The following is a 16,308-nucleotide window of genomic DNA, read 5'->3' as shown; positions in this document are numbered from 1 at the left end:
GAATTAGCAAGGGTAATTGAAGTAATTTTTGTGCTTCAAGAAATCGATCTAAGCATTGTAAATAATGATGACAATTGTGAATATCAGATCATTTAAATAAAACCCATATTGTTCAATATCTATTTTTGTATTTCAGGGACGATAATTAGAATTTGTGCCTTCTGCACATGCTTTTTGTCTTTTTGAAAGCAGCCAAGAAAAAGCTTGCCATAAAACATTGGACCTTGCTCACCTAAATTGGCAGTTGTTCCTGTATTACAACAGCAACCACACTTCAGATAATTGTAGATCCTTAAAGATAAAAACAGCCATTCAAATTAGACAGAAACTAGGTTGGATTGTAATGTTACAAAAATGCACTGTTTGATTTCTCTTGTGTAATAAACTCAATTGAAGATTGAAAATGGTACTCCAAGTTCGTTGTCCTTAATTTAAAAAAAAAAAGCCACAACACATTTGAAAGTAGTTTGTTTTATTGTGGATGGGTTATTGAATATAGTTACCATGTAACAATATAATGTTCTCATTTCCAGTTCTAAACACGAGATTTGTCAGAATAGGACTGTTTACAAATTGACACATATATACAGTTTAAATAGTCAGTGCTTTGCTTTTTCAGTTTCAAATTATTTTTTTGCCTTCAACTTTAGGACATTCAGAATGAGCACACTTCTATTTAAATTTAAGGACGCATATATACAGTCAATGTCAGTGCTTTGCTTTTTCAGTTTCAAATTTTTTTTTGCCTTCAACTTTAGGACATTCAGAATAGCACACTTCTACTTAAATTTAAGGAAGCATAAAACACAACAAAAAGCTTTTAAAATCCTGCAAATGTTTCAGGACTTGTATGCTTAAGCCAGAATTTAATGCATTTAACTAGGAATGATGCATCGCATTAATGAAATTAGTTCTATAGCACACATTTCCAGATATACACTACATTAGAATATTACACCTTGATTAAATGGGGCTTTCTACTAAACTAGTCAGTGAAAATGCATTAACCCGCTTCTCAAAACCACAGACTTCTATGAATAATGCAATATCCATGTTTCAGAAGAATTTGTACTATTTTTACATACATCTGATGGAATTGAGTTTGGTTTGCTGCATTCCATAAAGCTAAATCATCAAAAAGTAGTCTTAGGGTTGAAATTTAACTTCAGTGAGGGTGCAAAACGGGCAGTAGAATGTCTGCTACTTAATATATACAGTGTGATTTTCTGGTCCATGAATTCACGTCATGCTAGTCAGAATATTTCTCAACTTGTTTTAACAATTACAGTTCTATACATTTTATTCATAGAAAATACAAACAAATATATATCAGCAAATTCCTGTAATGTTGCCTCTTCCAGTTTTAAATTTTTTAAAATAAATGATCTTCTTGAAGCAGTCTCCAAAGCTGCCACAAACCAAACAAAACCAAATACTCAATATGCAAACATATAGACCATAGTGCTTAACAAATAAGTAGCGACCTTTGAATGTATAATTTTGAAGTAACCCAACATTGAAAGAAAAGAATCAGCTCAGGAGAACTAGCACCACATAGATTTGTCATTCATCTGCATTTGATCTGCCAACCAGTGAAATAAGATTTTAGCAGCTTTGCATGGAAAAGAATACAAACTGAAAAGCGGACAGGATATATAGGTTATCTCCCCAAGACTCATTGTTGGACCACTTGGTGATTTTTAATGCTCTTCAAGGAAATAACTTTCTTCTCTACTAGGTTGTATGCCATCCCAATAAGACACCAACGTTTGAAAACATTTAGACAGAGGAATTGATGATATAAATTGTTAAATAGTTTTTGAACATGAGCACTTTTTAGTTGTTTAGCAGTTTATTTTTCCACATCTTCAGTTTAAAAATTAAAATGTGAATATTTAACTCCCCTGCAGAAAAAAGGAATAAATCACTAACATAAGGCATTTGCACCCTATTTGTATATTTACATTCAGCAACATGTCTCAAGACATTTGAGAAAATGGAGAACTATTTTCCAAACATCCTGATCTTTCGTTTACTGCAGTATACATTACTTTGAGCCGAAGATCAATGAACTGTTACAATATTACACACGTTCACATTCTGCCCCAAGATAGCTAGACACCATAATATTAAACTCTGATAGCTATTAGCAACTGTACCAATCAGCCATTTCAAAAACTTAATTAATGCACTTCATTCCTCCCAGCTTACAAAGATAACACACTCGCGAGGGCATAATTGATTTTTATTCCCCAAACTTCTCGAAAATTTATAAAGTGTAATCAGATGATGGGAAATCTGTAGCACAAAATTATTTTAATGGTGTTTTATATTGTCTGAATGAAAAATTACAACTTTTTAATATTAACTTTCTGAAATCATGGGGGGGGGGGCGTAATTTACAACATTTCACAATGATGAAAAGTAATTAGTATCACAATCTCCTTTGAAAAAGATAGCACAGAATGATTAACTGATTTGGGGAAGGTGGAAAAATGGTGCGGTGCACATGCTGTAAAAACAGGAATGTTCAAAATCAAACTCATCCTATCTCAGCCTATATTTCTTGTTCAAATTGCATATGCTACAAACGCAATGGCACAGAGGAAAAGCGGGCTGGTTACATTTCCTGAACACAAAATAAAGGACCTCCCTTCATGTTCCCGGCTCAAATATGTAGCATTAATGATTTTAAGATTTTTTTTGAAGGGGGGGGGGGGGGGGGAGAGGGGGAGAGAGAAAGGAGACAAGTTCACAATATTCTAAGATGGTACATTTTCTGTAATAGATTAATATGAAAATGTGCGTCAGAATGTAAATCATAAGCATTGGAGACTTCAGTTTTTTCTAATGTATTCTTTCATGGAATGTGGTTAGGCCAGCATTTATTGCCAATTCCCAATTGCCCTCAAGAGGGTGGCAGTGAGTCACCTTCTTCAACACCTAAAAGTCCATGTGATCAGGTACAACATTGCTATTAGGAAGGAGTTCCAGGATTTTTAACCCAGTGGCAGTGAAAGAATGGCAATATTGATCATAGATATTGATAATATCACAGCATTATTCATAGATCATAGAATCTAGTGCTGAAGGAGGCCATTCGGCCTATCAAGTCTGCACAAGTTCTTGGAAAGACCACCCTACTTAAACCCACGCCTCCACCCTATTGCTGTAACCCAGTAACCCCAACTAACCTTTTTGGACACTAATCTGTTGGATGATGAGGTAGAAGAAATATCTGGATTTTTCCATTCTCAATTGTTAAACAGCAAACTCTTCCAGGGCTATTTCTGTGGACAAGGCGTCCCACTATCAAATAGCTTGTGACAAACATTTATGTGGCTCACATATGAATAAAGGCCACAGCAAAGTAATGGAGATAATCCCTTGGAAAAAGCCAATCTTTAGGGAGAGAAATTTGGAAGAAAAAATGCATGCATTTATATAACTGAGAAGAAATGTTCTTATTGATCACCATACTCCTATTTTCCAAGCAGTGGTTGCATTCACTGCTGCCTATGCGACAACTGTTACTACAAGGCAATAGCTGTTTATCATGAAACAATCTGGTGGATATTCACACCATTAAATCCATCACAGACAATCCTGCTTTCAAATATCCACATGCAGTGAAATCCACAGTCAGCATTTTCCTTCCCAGTTCGAGGAATACGAAAAGCATTGCAGCACCCTCACTGTTACTCTGGATGAAATCAGGTAAAAACACCATCAGGGATTACGTTTTCATGTGCTGGCTCTTATCATATCACTTCATGCACTTGCCTAACTGCCCATCAGGATCTAGGAAATCAGGTCTAGGAAATATTAGTTATCAGCCACAATCACAGCAATATAAATCAGTGACCATCTTTACACAATTTGTCTTATTTCTACCTTCTGCAAACATAAATTAATAGTTATTTCTACTGTTTTTGATTATATATCTTTGATACTATTTCCAACGGAATTCCGATAGAAAAATGGTTATTAATGCAAGAACTGCTCCCTCTAGGGCGGCACAGTGGTTAGCACTATTGCTTCATGGCACTGAGGACCCGGGTTCGAACCCAGCCCCGGGTCACTGTCCGTTTGAAGTTTGCACATTCTCCCAGTGACTGCGTGGGTTGCACCCCCACAGCCCAAGGATGTGCAGGGTAGGTGGATTGGCTATGCTAAATTGCCCGTTGATTGGAAAAATTAATATATTTTTAAAAAAGAATTGCTAACTCAATGTCCACGATTTTTGATGCAAGCAGAGTGCTTTTGGCAAATTAGCTCACACAACAAATGTATGATCCACCATCCAATAGAACACGACAGCACCAAAGACCCTGCAGCAAAGATTAAAATGAGATTTAAGAAGCGCTGGATCACTCAACTGAGATTCAGACGCCTTACAAAACTCAGGCTTCATGTTAATATATCGTCTGAGCCTCTTCAATTGTGTAATTCACACATACAAATCCAATCCTCTTCAGGAAATGGGAATCTTAAAGATGGTGAGTCTATATCAAAACTTCATAATTCGATTGCATATGTCTTTTTACATTGGTGTCCAATATTTATCTTCATCATAATAATGGAATAGACAAGAATGTGTTTTTTAATTGGATTGCAATAAACCTAAACGTTGTTATGTATAAAGCGTGAACAATTAAAAAGGTTTGCTGTAGCAATGAGAATGGTCCAAACAAAAGTGAGAGTCCCTGAAATATCAAGTTGAAGATAATTGAAATGATGAGGTTTTACAAACCTCACAGCAACACCATTCTCACATGATAAATTGTTTTAGAAACAACTCGTTTGGAATTTTAGAACTCTGCAATAAGCATGTTAGGTCAAAACTAAGGTAGATTTCACACAGTTATGAAATTTTTCAAAGGCAATATTTTTTGTTTAGATTAGTCATAAACGCTTGGTAAACAATCACGTCTATAACTTCAATCACAATACCACCCTTCTGTGTTCAGCCAAGAGTATCTGATACAGGCACAATACTGACCAGTTTTTCCTCCACCTGAGTTAAGACATCACATTACAATTAAACACCAAACCTTCCGGCATTGTGGTGAAGAGACAGGTTTTTCTGCATTAGTATATGGATTTTAATTGGCTTTATCCAGATCCTAAACATACAAATACAAAACCTCAATATACTAGCTTTTGCTCCATCTGCTCCATTCTGTCAAATCCCAAGTCCATTTTATTTTGTATACCAAGCTTGCCCTAATTAATTTCCAAACTATTCACTGCACAGTAGCGAGTAAAGCTGAACAGAGTAACCATCGTGCAACAAAATAAAACAGCAGAGAATTATACCAAACACATCACAACAACAGCAATGCTTCCTGAAGGTATCTCACTTTACAATCACTTTTACAATCTGTCCATTGCTATAATATAAAGAGTCTAAAATAGTAGATATGCATATCTCTTGCTAGAAACCAGTGCAGTGTATATGGGATTTGTTGAATACATTACAGTTCATTATCCCGATGACAGTACGATGAAATAGTCTGATCACGAAAAAGAGTATCAGGAGACTCCTCCAACCACCCCACTTCACTAATAACCTGGCTGTACGATACTTTAAATGCTAGGTTCTGACAGCTAGTAAACAAAAAAAAAAAAACTGTTAAATTCACGCCAAAACTTATTTCTTTAATAATCCTTTCGCTATCCTACAGAATCTAAAATTAAAATAAATCTACACATTCTTGGCAAGTCTTATTTATTGGACAAAGTACATGTTAGCAGCTCAAATAGGGCAGTAACATAAATTGGCTTTATGCAGTTAAACCTGCAGTATCCCAAAAATATTAGTTGTGAAAATTTGATGAATGGAACACTAAAGACTCTCTTTGGCATCATTCAACATTGTAGTACCTAGTCCTAAATGATCAGATCACTGCAGCATCGATAAGGTATCAATGCCATAGTGACAATTAAGTACTGCAAACAAATTAGAACACCCAATACCAAAAGGTGAGAATTTTTGTTTATAGACATTATTTTAGTTGTCTCTTCAAGATCTCTATGTATCTGCCTTCAACCAGAATGGTAAGAACCTGGAAGGAAGCAGATGCATGTATGACAAACCAAACTCGGTTCAGCTGACTGAAAACTTGCTCACTTTGGCATGAATGTCGACCATTCCTGGAATGCACCCTGTAGCAAAAGGGATGAATGGTGTCTGTTATAATACACACAATACCAGGATTGGGCAGTCTCCTCCCCTCCCAAAAAGAGCTCGTTAGACATTCATGTAAAAAGATACTCTTAAAAACTTTTAAATAAACAAAATTGTTCAACAAAAAGGACAAATGAAGCGTTATTAACTATTTGATGAGAAAGACACAATCACTAAATTTCTGTTCTTGGAAGGCAATAGATAGCATCTTCATTATAGATATGTAGCATAGGTGTAGGCTATAGTGCCAGTTCGAATAAAAAGTGCATGAATCAACTCTTCTTCAAACCAAAATTTCAAGTGGTTTTGTCAACTTCTGCGGTCTTCTTCTTGGTTAGTCATAACTTGTACTCTGTGAACTCTCCTCCTCGTCACCCTCAGACTCCAAGTACAGTTCTATAGTCTGTTTGGCAAGGAGTTCTTTACGTGCCTGCAACCGGTCACACCGGGGACACTGATCTGACTTAAAGCAGCACCTGTGATAACATGCTTTACATTCTGCAGAGTAAAAAAGATGAAGACTGTTTTTTTTAAAACACTCTACTCAAACCTCAACAGCAGTTCAAAACATAATTTAACATAAGTGAACTTATTTGGTGTTACACCACCAGGTTAAAGTCCAACAGGTTTGTTTCGAATCACTAGCTTTCGGAGCACTGGTCCTTCCTCAGGTGAATTTCTAGCTAGTGATTCAAAACAAACTGTTGGACTTTAACCTGGCGTTGTAAGACTTATTGTGCTCACCCCAGTCCAACACCGGTTGTTAACAGTTTAATGCTTAAAATGAGTTATAGAAGCTGCAGCAATGATATGACAGAGTTCAAATACCAGAATCTATGAGAAAGAATTTTAATGGGAGGTTTTCCCAGGACAAACCATACCAACCTCCCAAACAGAATGAACACAGGTTAATGGGTAAACATAGATAACCTCCATTTATAATCACCTTTAAGTTGGTTATCATCTCAAGCGGCTTTTCAAAGTTGTGATAAAAGGACAAATGGACACCAAGTCAAATGACATATATTGAAAAGCTTGATCAAAGAGGTGGGTTTTGAGGAAGGTCTCAGAAAAATATTGGAGACAGAGGGATTTTGAGAAGAAAGTGCAGGACATGAGAACAAGATGGCTGTCAATAGTGGATGGAAGGTGCAAGGAATACACAAGAGATAGAGCTGAAGGAACAGAATAAAAGGTTCCAGGTGGAGGATGGCCACAGGAGCTTTGGAGATGACAACGGCATGGATGAATGGACAAGAGTTTCAGGAAATGACTGATGCAGTGGCAGACAAAGTTACTTAGGTGGAATTAGACACGCTGTGTTGTAGGGAGCATGGGGTTGAAAGATCATTGTGGGGTCACATTGGACAGCAATAACACAAACATTCTGATACATGTAGAGATAGTGGCCAGGGAAGAGAACAGGATCTGCAGCGGTGACCCAAGGTGTCCTAGGCCCAACCATCTTTAATAACTTTTCATCCATTAGGTCATTAATTGGAAGGTTCACTGATAATTGCAGTGATCAGTTGCATTTCCAAAGCCTCAAAAACCAAAGCAGTCTGTCCTCAAATGCAGCAAGACCTGGGCAACATCCAAGTAAATTTGTCTGATATGTGGCAAGTAATATTCATGCCACACAGCTGCCAGTCAATAACCTTCTCCAACAGAAATCTAACGATTGCTGCTTGACATTCAACAACATTCTATCGCCGAGGGAACAAGTGCCCTCAGCCCGAGGGCAGCACAGTTGCGCTGTGGTTAGCACAGTTGCTTCACAGCTCCGGCGTCCCAGGTTCAATTCCCGGCTCGGGTCACTGTCTGTGCGGAGTCTGCATGTTCTCCCCATGTCTGTGTGGGTTTCCTCTGGGTGCTCCGGTTTCCTCCCACAGTCCAAAGATGTGCAGGTCAGGTGGATTGGCCATGCTAAATTGCCTTCAGTGTCCAAAAGAGAAAAAAAGGTAGGGTGGGGTTACGGGGATAGGGGGATTGGGTAGAGTGCTCTTTCCAAGGGCTGGTGCCGACTTGATGGGCCAAATGGCCTCCTTCTTCACTGTAAATCCTATGACTCTAAGTCATGAGTGTGGTGAATTCTCTCCATTTGCCTGTTCCAGTGCAGTTCCAACACATGGAGCTCAACACCATTAAGACAGAGCAGCCCATTTGATCAGCAGCCCATCCATGACCTTAAAATATTCACTCCCTCCACTACTGACAGCAGTGGCGACCATCTACACGACACAACTTGACAAGCCTCCTTTGATATCACTGTTCAAATATGTGATCTCTGATCACCTTGAAGGTTAAGGGCATCAGCTAAATGGGAACACCATCAACTGCAAGTTCCCTTCCAAGGCACACACCATCCTGACCTGGAACTATGTAGCTATTCCTTCACTTTTGAGAGGTCAAAAGCTTGAACTCCCTTCCTGAGAGCACCATTACCTATATTACACTGTTTGCAGCAATTCAAGGCTGCGGTTCAGCACCACATTCTCACGGGCAATTAGGGATGGGCAACAAATTCTGGCTTTTCCAGTAATACTCACATCTCATGGATGACTTCAGTCTGTCCTCTACTTAATGGAAGAAATTGTGGGTCCAAGACTCCAGAACGATATGGATGGGTTGGTGGAGTGGCCAATAAAGTGACAGATGGAATTTAACACAGAAGTGAGGGGTCATGCATTTAGGGAGTTCAAACAGTTATAGGGTGTACATAATGAATGAAACATACTAAGAGGGGTAGATGAAGTGAGAGATCTTCGTGGACAAGTACACAAGTCCGTAAAGACAGCAGTTTCAAGGAAACAAGGTTAAGAACGCATATGGAATGCTCTTCTTCACTAGTAGAGGGATAGAATATAAAAGGATATAATGTTGGAATTGTAGAAAACACTGGTTAGGCCACAACTGGAATACGGTGTGCAGTCCTGGTCACCACATTACAAGAAGGACGTTATTGCTCTGCAGAGAGTGCAGAGGTGGTTTACAAGAAGGTTGCCAGGGTTAGGAAAGTGTAGCACGAGGGGAGATTGGATAGGTGAGAATTCTAGAATTAGGGGACATAGATTCAAGAGGAAGAACGTTTTTTTTTTTTCTTTTTTTTTTTTTTTTACACAGAGGGTAGTGGGAGTCTGGGAGTCACTGCACAAGTTGTGGTGGAGGCAGAGGCCCTAAACTCTTCAAAAGTACTTGGGTGTGCACCTCAAATGCTCCAAGCTACAGGGCAATGGATCGGGTGCGGGAAGGTGGGAATAGAAAGGGCACCTAGGTGTCCTTGGTGCTGTCAATTTTCTAAGATTTTATGGATGTTGGACAAGCAGTCTGACACCACAGAATTCGCAAATGGGGTCAAGAGAGTTGGCACAAATATTTGTGGAAGCTGACCCAGTATGTTTGGATAATGTAGCCACGCGAAACATAGACGGTAGGGGAATGTAGGGTGGCAGAGTGAAGAACTTTGGAGAAAAGTACCAAAAAAGGAGAAAAAATGAAAGGTGGTATAATTGGGTGCCAGAAAGAACAGATGGGAACGGCCCAAGAGAAATAAGAACCACCCCCACCCCCACAAATTATGGATTAGCTCCAGAACAGAAGACTTTTCCAAAGTATATATACCTCTTAGTATCCCATGGAACATTTTGTTTTTAAATGTTGATATGACCGAGAGTTTATTTTGTCTTTTTTTAAAAACACAGAGTTCGGAAAACAAAAGTAGTTTTAAGCGATTTACATTTGTATTGGTAAACATTAGAAATAAGGTATAGCTTTCAGTGGGTTTAAGTGCCTGCAACGGTAAAACAGATAGTTAGATTCATGCTGGACAAAGGTGTTTGTATGTGTGGGGGCTGGTTAAGTTCCAACTGTGTTTCTATTGTGCTTAGAGGGGGGCTGCGGTGTGAATACATAAACCAGCAGTGGTTGCTTAACAATTGGGGCCTTCTAGGGTAGAGAAGCTTTTAAGTTTTAGTTTAACTAATTGGATTGCAGTTGAAGATAGATAGTGGGAGAGAAGGTAGCTCTCGCAGCTCTGCTAGAAGCAGTTGGTTTGGAAGGCTAGAGGGAGGATCTCTCTCAGCTTTGCTAGAAGAAAAGCCGTACAATGGAGTAAAAGTTCAGGTTTGGACGGCAGCTAGCTAAGGAAACCAGAGAAATGAAGAGATGTTTCCAAGGTAAAAAGGTGTTAGAACAGAACACAGTTTGTTCAGTAAAGATAGACAGTGGAGACATCAGAACAATGTAAGAAGTGATCTTCAGGTTTGACAGATTTTACTGCAGTCTGTGGAATGCAAGTTGAAATAACTATGAAAATCGGTGGCGGGATCTCGGAGTTTGTGTAAAAGCAGTTAACATAGAATATAGAACAGTACAGCACAGTACAGGCCCTTCAGCCCACGATGTTGTGCCGACCATTTATCTTAATAGAAGATCAACCTAACCTATACCCCTTCAATTTACTGCTGTCCATGTGCCTGTCTAAGAGTTGCTTAAATGTTCCTAATGACGCAGACTCCACCACCTCTGCTGGCAGTGCATTCCACACACCCACCACTCTGTGCAAAGTACCTACCTCTGACATCTCCCCTATACCTTCCTCCAATCACCTTAAAATGATGTCCCCTTGTGACAGGCATTTCCACCCTGGGGAAAAGTCTCTGGCTATCCACTCTATCCATGCCTCTCATTACCTTGTACACCTCTATCAAGTCACCTCTCTGCCTTCTTCGCTCCAGTGAGAAAAGTCCGAGCTCCCTCAACCTTTCTTCATAAGACATGCCCTCCAGTCCAGGCAGCATCCTGGTAAATCTCCTCTCTACTCTCCAAAGCATTCACATCCTTCCTATAATGAGGCGACCAGAACTGGACACACTATTCCGAGTGTGGTCTAACTAGGGTTTTATAAAGCTGCAGCAAAACCTCGCGGCTCTTAAACTCAATCCCCCTGTTAATCAAAGCCAACACACCATACGCCTTCTTAACAACCCTATCAACCTGGGTGGCAACTTTGAGGGATCTATGTACGTGGACCCCAAGATCCCTGTTCCTGCACACTTCCAAGAATCCTGTCTTCAACCCTGTATTCAGCATCCAAATTCAACCTTCCAAAATGAATCACTTCACATTTATCAAGGTTGAAATCCATCTGCCACTTCTCAGCCCAGCTCTGCATCCTGTCAATGTCCAGTTGTAGCCTGCAACAACCCTCAACACTTTCTACAACTCCCCCAACCTTCGTGTCATCAGCAAACTTACTAACCCACACTTCCACTTCCTCATCCAAGTCATTTATAAAATGACAAAGAGCAGAGGTCCCAGAACAGATCCTTGCGGGACACCACTGGTCACCGACCTCCAGGCGGAATACTTTCCATCCATTACCACTTGCTGTCTTCTTTTGGCCAACCAATTGTGTACCCAGACAGCCAAATTTCCCTGTATCCCATGCCCCCTAACTTTCTGAATGAACCTACCATGGAGAACCTTTTCAAATGCCTTACTGAACTCCATACGCACCACATCCACTGCCCGACCTTCATCAATGTGTCTTGTCACATTCTCAAAGAATTCAATGAGGCTTGTGAGGCATGACCTGCCCCTCACAAAGCCATGCTGACTATCTTTAATTAAACTATGTTTTTCTAAATAATCATAAATCCTATCTCTCAGAATTCTTTCCAATATTTTGCGCACCACAGACGTAAGACTGATGGGTCTGAAATTCCCAGGGACTTCCCTATTCCCTTTCTTAAACAGGGGAACAACATTCGCCTCCCTCCAATCATCCGGTACTACTCCAGTGGAGAGCGAGGACGCAAAGATCATCGCCAACGGCGCAGCAATCTCCTCCCTCGCTTCCCGTAGTAACCTTGGGTATATCCCGTCAGGCACAGGGGACTTCTCTATCCTGATGTTTTTCAAAATTTCCAGCACATCCTCCTTCTTAATATCAACCCGTTCGAGTCTATTAACCTGGTTCACACTGTTCTCGTGAGCAACAAGGTCCCTCTCTCTAGTGAATACTGAAGCAAAATATTCATTTAGGGCCTCCACAGGCACAGGTTCCCTCCACTATCCCTGATCAGCCCTACTCTCACTCTGATCATCCTCTTATTTCTCACAAGTGTAGAACGCTTTGGGGTTTTCCCTAATCCTTCTCGCCAGGGCTTTTTCATGCCCCCTTCCAGCTCTCAGTTCATTTTCGAGTTCCTTCCTGGCTACCTTGTAACCCTCGAGAGGCGAGTCAGGTCCTTGCTTCCTCAACCTTACGTAAGCTTTCTTCTTTCTCTTGACTAGAAGCTCCACTTCTCTGGTCATCCAAGGCTCCTTTACCTTACCATTCCTTCCTCCTCTCAGTGGGACAAAACTATCCAGCACTTGCAGCAAGTGCTCCTTAAACAACCCCTACATTACTGTTGTGCATTTCCCAAGAACAATTGTTCCCACTTTATGGTCCTCAGCTCCTGTCTAATAACAGTATAATTTCCCTTCCCCCAATTAAATACCTTCACATACCGTCTATTCCTATCCCTCTCCATTATTATGGAGAAGGTCAAGGAGCTGTGGTCACTGTCACCGAAATGCTCCCCACCAAAACATCTGATACCTGGCCTGGTTTGTTGCCGAGCACCAAGTCCAATATAGCCTCCCCCGAGTCGGCTTATTTACATTGAGTCAGGAATCCTTCCTGTACACCTGGCAAACACTGTTCCATCCAAAGCATTTGCACTCAGGAGGTTCCAGTTAATATTAGGGAAGTTGAAGTCACCCATGACAACAACTCTGTTACTTCTGCACTTTTCCAAGATCTGCCGCCTCATCTGTTCCTCTCCCTGCTGCTATTGGGGGGCCTGTAGAAAAATCCCAATAAAGTGACTGCTCCTTTCTTGTTTCTGACTTCCACCCATACTGACTCAGTAGACAAACCCTCCTCAACTACCTCCCTTTCTGCAGCTCTGGTGCACTCCCTAATTAACAGTGCCACTCCCCCATCTCTTTTACCTCCCTCCCTATTCTTCTGAAAACATCTAAACCCCAGAATATCTAACAGCCACTCCTGCCCCTGTGAAATCCATGTCTCTGTAATGGCCACAACATTGTAGTTCCACGCTCTAAGTTCATCTCCCTTATTCCTGACACTCCTTGCATTGAAACAGACTCATTCCACTGAGTGCAACTTTGCCCTATCTATCCTTCCTCAGACTGCTGCGTACTATTTCTGCCTGTTCAACAGCTACTCTATCCTCTGATCCACAGCTCTAGTTCCCAACCCTGCCAAACTAGTTTAAACCCTCCCGAAGAGCTCTAGCAAACCTCAGGATATTGGTGTCCCTCCAGTTTAGGTGCAATCTGTCCTTCATGTACAGGCCCACCTTTCCCAGAAGAAATCCCAACGATCCACATTTCTGAAGCCTTCCTTCTTGCAGCACGGTAGCACAAGTGGATAGCACTGTGGCTTCACAGCGCCAGTGTCCCAGGTTCGATTCCCCACTGGGTCACTGTCTGTGCGGTATCTGCACATTCTCCCAATGTCCGGGTGCTCCGGTTTCCTCCCACAATCCAAAGACGTGCGGGTTAGGTGGATTGACCATGATAAATTGCCCTCAGTGGCCAAAAAGTTTAGGAGGGGTTATTGGGTTACGGGGATAGGGTGGAAGTGAGGGCTTAAGTGGATCGGTGCAGACTCGATGGGCCGAATGGCCTCCTTCTGCACCGTATGCACCAGCCCTGTAGCCACGTGTTCAGCTGCACTCGCTGTCTGTTCCTTGCCTCACTTGCACGTGGCACCGGTTGCAATCCTGAGATCGCTACTCTGCTTGTCCTGCTCTTTAGCTTCCAACCCAACTCCCTAAAAATCACTTTTTAGATCCTCATCCCTTTTCTTAGCTATGTCGTTGGTGCCTCTGTGCACCACGACTTCGGTTTGTTCCCCCTCCCCCTTAAGAATCCTGTAGACTCGGTCAGAGACATCCCTGGCCCTGGCACCGGGGAGGCAACATATCTTCCGGGAGTCTCGTTCGCGACCACAGAATCTCCTATCCATTCCCCCAATCATTGAGTCTCCCATCACTATTGCTTTTCTATTCTCCCCCCTTCCCTTCTGAGCCACAGAGCCAGGCTCATTGCCAGAGGCCTGCCCGCTAGTTAAGACAAAGGAAACCTAAAAGGGGGTGATGTAAAATCCTGGACTGGATGTGCTGCTAAAAGTAGAACAGTAGTTTAGTTAAGAGTCATTTGTACAGTGGTATGGTTGTGGCAGTGGTGAGCACTGCTGCATCATGGCATCAAGGACCCATGTTCGATCTCGGCCCCGGGTCACTGTCTATGTGGAGTTTGCACATTCTCCCCATGTCTGCGTGGGTCTTCACCCCCCCCACCCCTCAACCCAAATATGTGCAGGGTAGGTGGATTGGCCATGCTAAAATTGACCCTCAATTGGAAAGAAAAACAGCCTTTTGTAAAATCTGGACTGGATTTTTTTGGAATGCAAACCACTAAGAGAAAGCATTATTATGGAAAAAGATTTTAAAGCGTGCTTTTTTGGAGTGGAATTTGTAAACTCTCCTGTGACATTCATCTGGGGGGATTATGAGAAGACATTCAAAAATATTCACTTGGGGTTCAGAGTGGAAGGTGTATGAAATGAAATGAAAAGAAAATCGCTTATTGTCACAAGTAGGCTTCAAATGAAGTTACTGTGAAAAGCCTCTAGTCGCCACATTCCGGCGCCTGTTCGGGGAGGCTGTTACAGGAATTGAACCGTGCTGCTGGCCTGCCTTGGTCTGCTTTCAAAGCCAGTGATTTAGCCCTGTGCTAAACAGCCCCGTGTATTTGCCCACAGTTATCTTATGTGCTTAAAAGGGACTTTGTGTTGAGGTCACTGTAGATTAAAATGTATTTTGGAATGTGTGTTAATCCGAACACCTGTGTGTAGAAGGGTGCAGTAAAGGAGTATTATATAATAATCCAACTTTTGATGTTTCATGAATGCTAGTTTCTGGTTGTTAAAAATAATTAGTGGTCTTCCTCCACAGTTTAGAAAAAATAAAAAGTCATGATCCTTTGAACCAGGGATCCATTCTGGGATCTTCCTATCCAGTTTTAACATCAACTAGGATTGTAACAACAGTGGATACACACAAAAAAAGCTGCTACAGCATTCATAGGTTATGCAGATAAATGTATATATTACATGCTAAATTATGTAAATACTTTTGAAATTTTGAAGATACTACCACAATACGATCAGTTTTTCCTCATCTTTTAATGTAACTTCAAAATACTCACCTTCACATCGTTTACATTTGTGCAGTTCAAAAGGGAAGATGATATCAGTACCATCACCACAGAATTCACAGATGAAGCCTTTAGCCTGACAAAGCTGAGTAAAAACAGGCCAATTAGTTATTTATTTTACACTGTACACTGCTCTATTACAATAGGAGTTCACTCCAAAAGAAACAGTTCATGAGTCAGCCAGGCTGTCGCCAGATGATTAGCAGCATAATAAATAAATAAAACAGTAGACAAATTACAAAAACTTATTGGAAACTTATGATACATCAGAATAGGTTCCATATTTCAATCCTAATGTGCAAGATTTCAAAGTCCTGTGAGAAGTTCACACTTCCCCATTTCCACACTGGTAGTGAATGAAATTACATATTTTGCCAGATTTGAATTGAACTAATGATAAAGTAGGAAGAGTACATCATTTATGAAACTTCCATTCCTACATAGACCATATGACCATAAGACATAGGAGTGGAATTCAGCCATTTGGCCCATCGATTCTGATACGCCATTCAATCATGACTGATATGTTTCTCATCCCCATCTTCTGCTTTTCCCCATAACCCCTTATTAATCAACCTATCTCTGTCTTAAAGACACTCAGTGCCTCAGTGATTTGGCCTCCACTGCCTTCTGTGGCAAAGAGTTTCTAACCTCACAATTTTCCACATTGCATTCCATCTGCAACTTCTTTGCCTACTCTCCTAGCCTGTCCAAGTCCTTCTGCAGCCCCCTTGCTTCCTCAGTACTACCTGTCCCCATAGGTTTTATTAGATTGGCACAGTTCAATTTGTTCAGAATTTGGGTTCAAAAATTCCATGCAA

General features: G+C 41.0%; 1 protein-coding gene across 5 annotated transcripts in view; it reads right to left on the bottom strand.

Moving 5' to 3' along the window:
* Positions 1-455: 455 nt before the first annotated feature.
* LOC140389718 (run domain Beclin-1-interacting and cysteine-rich domain-containing protein-like) overlaps positions 456-16,308 on the bottom strand; it is a 112,228-nt gene continuing 96,375 nt past the window's right edge. For 3 of the 5 annotated variants that reach the window (XM_072474164.1, XM_072474166.1, XM_072474165.1), the window contains 2 exons: positions 15,479-15,572; positions 456-6,688 (listed from right to left, as the gene is read on the bottom strand). In XM_072474164.1, coding sequence (XP_072330265.1) covers positions 6,525-6,688; positions 15,479-15,572 — 258 coding nt within the window. In that variant the 3' untranslated portion in view covers positions 456-6,524. Of the gene's footprint in view, positions 6,689-8,454; positions 10,473-15,478; positions 15,573-16,308 lie in introns of those variants that run through there. The other 2 variants (XM_072474167.1, XR_011934454.1) reach the window with 2 other exon arrangements.

This window comes from Scyliorhinus torazame, chromosome 14, assembly GCF_047496885.1.
Source record: "Scyliorhinus torazame isolate Kashiwa2021f chromosome 14, sScyTor2.1, whole genome shotgun sequence".
Classification (NCBI taxonomy): Eukaryota; Metazoa; Chordata; class Chondrichthyes; order Carcharhiniformes; family Scyliorhinidae; genus Scyliorhinus; species Scyliorhinus torazame.
This window is presented reverse-complemented; position numbering and strand designations above follow the sequence as displayed.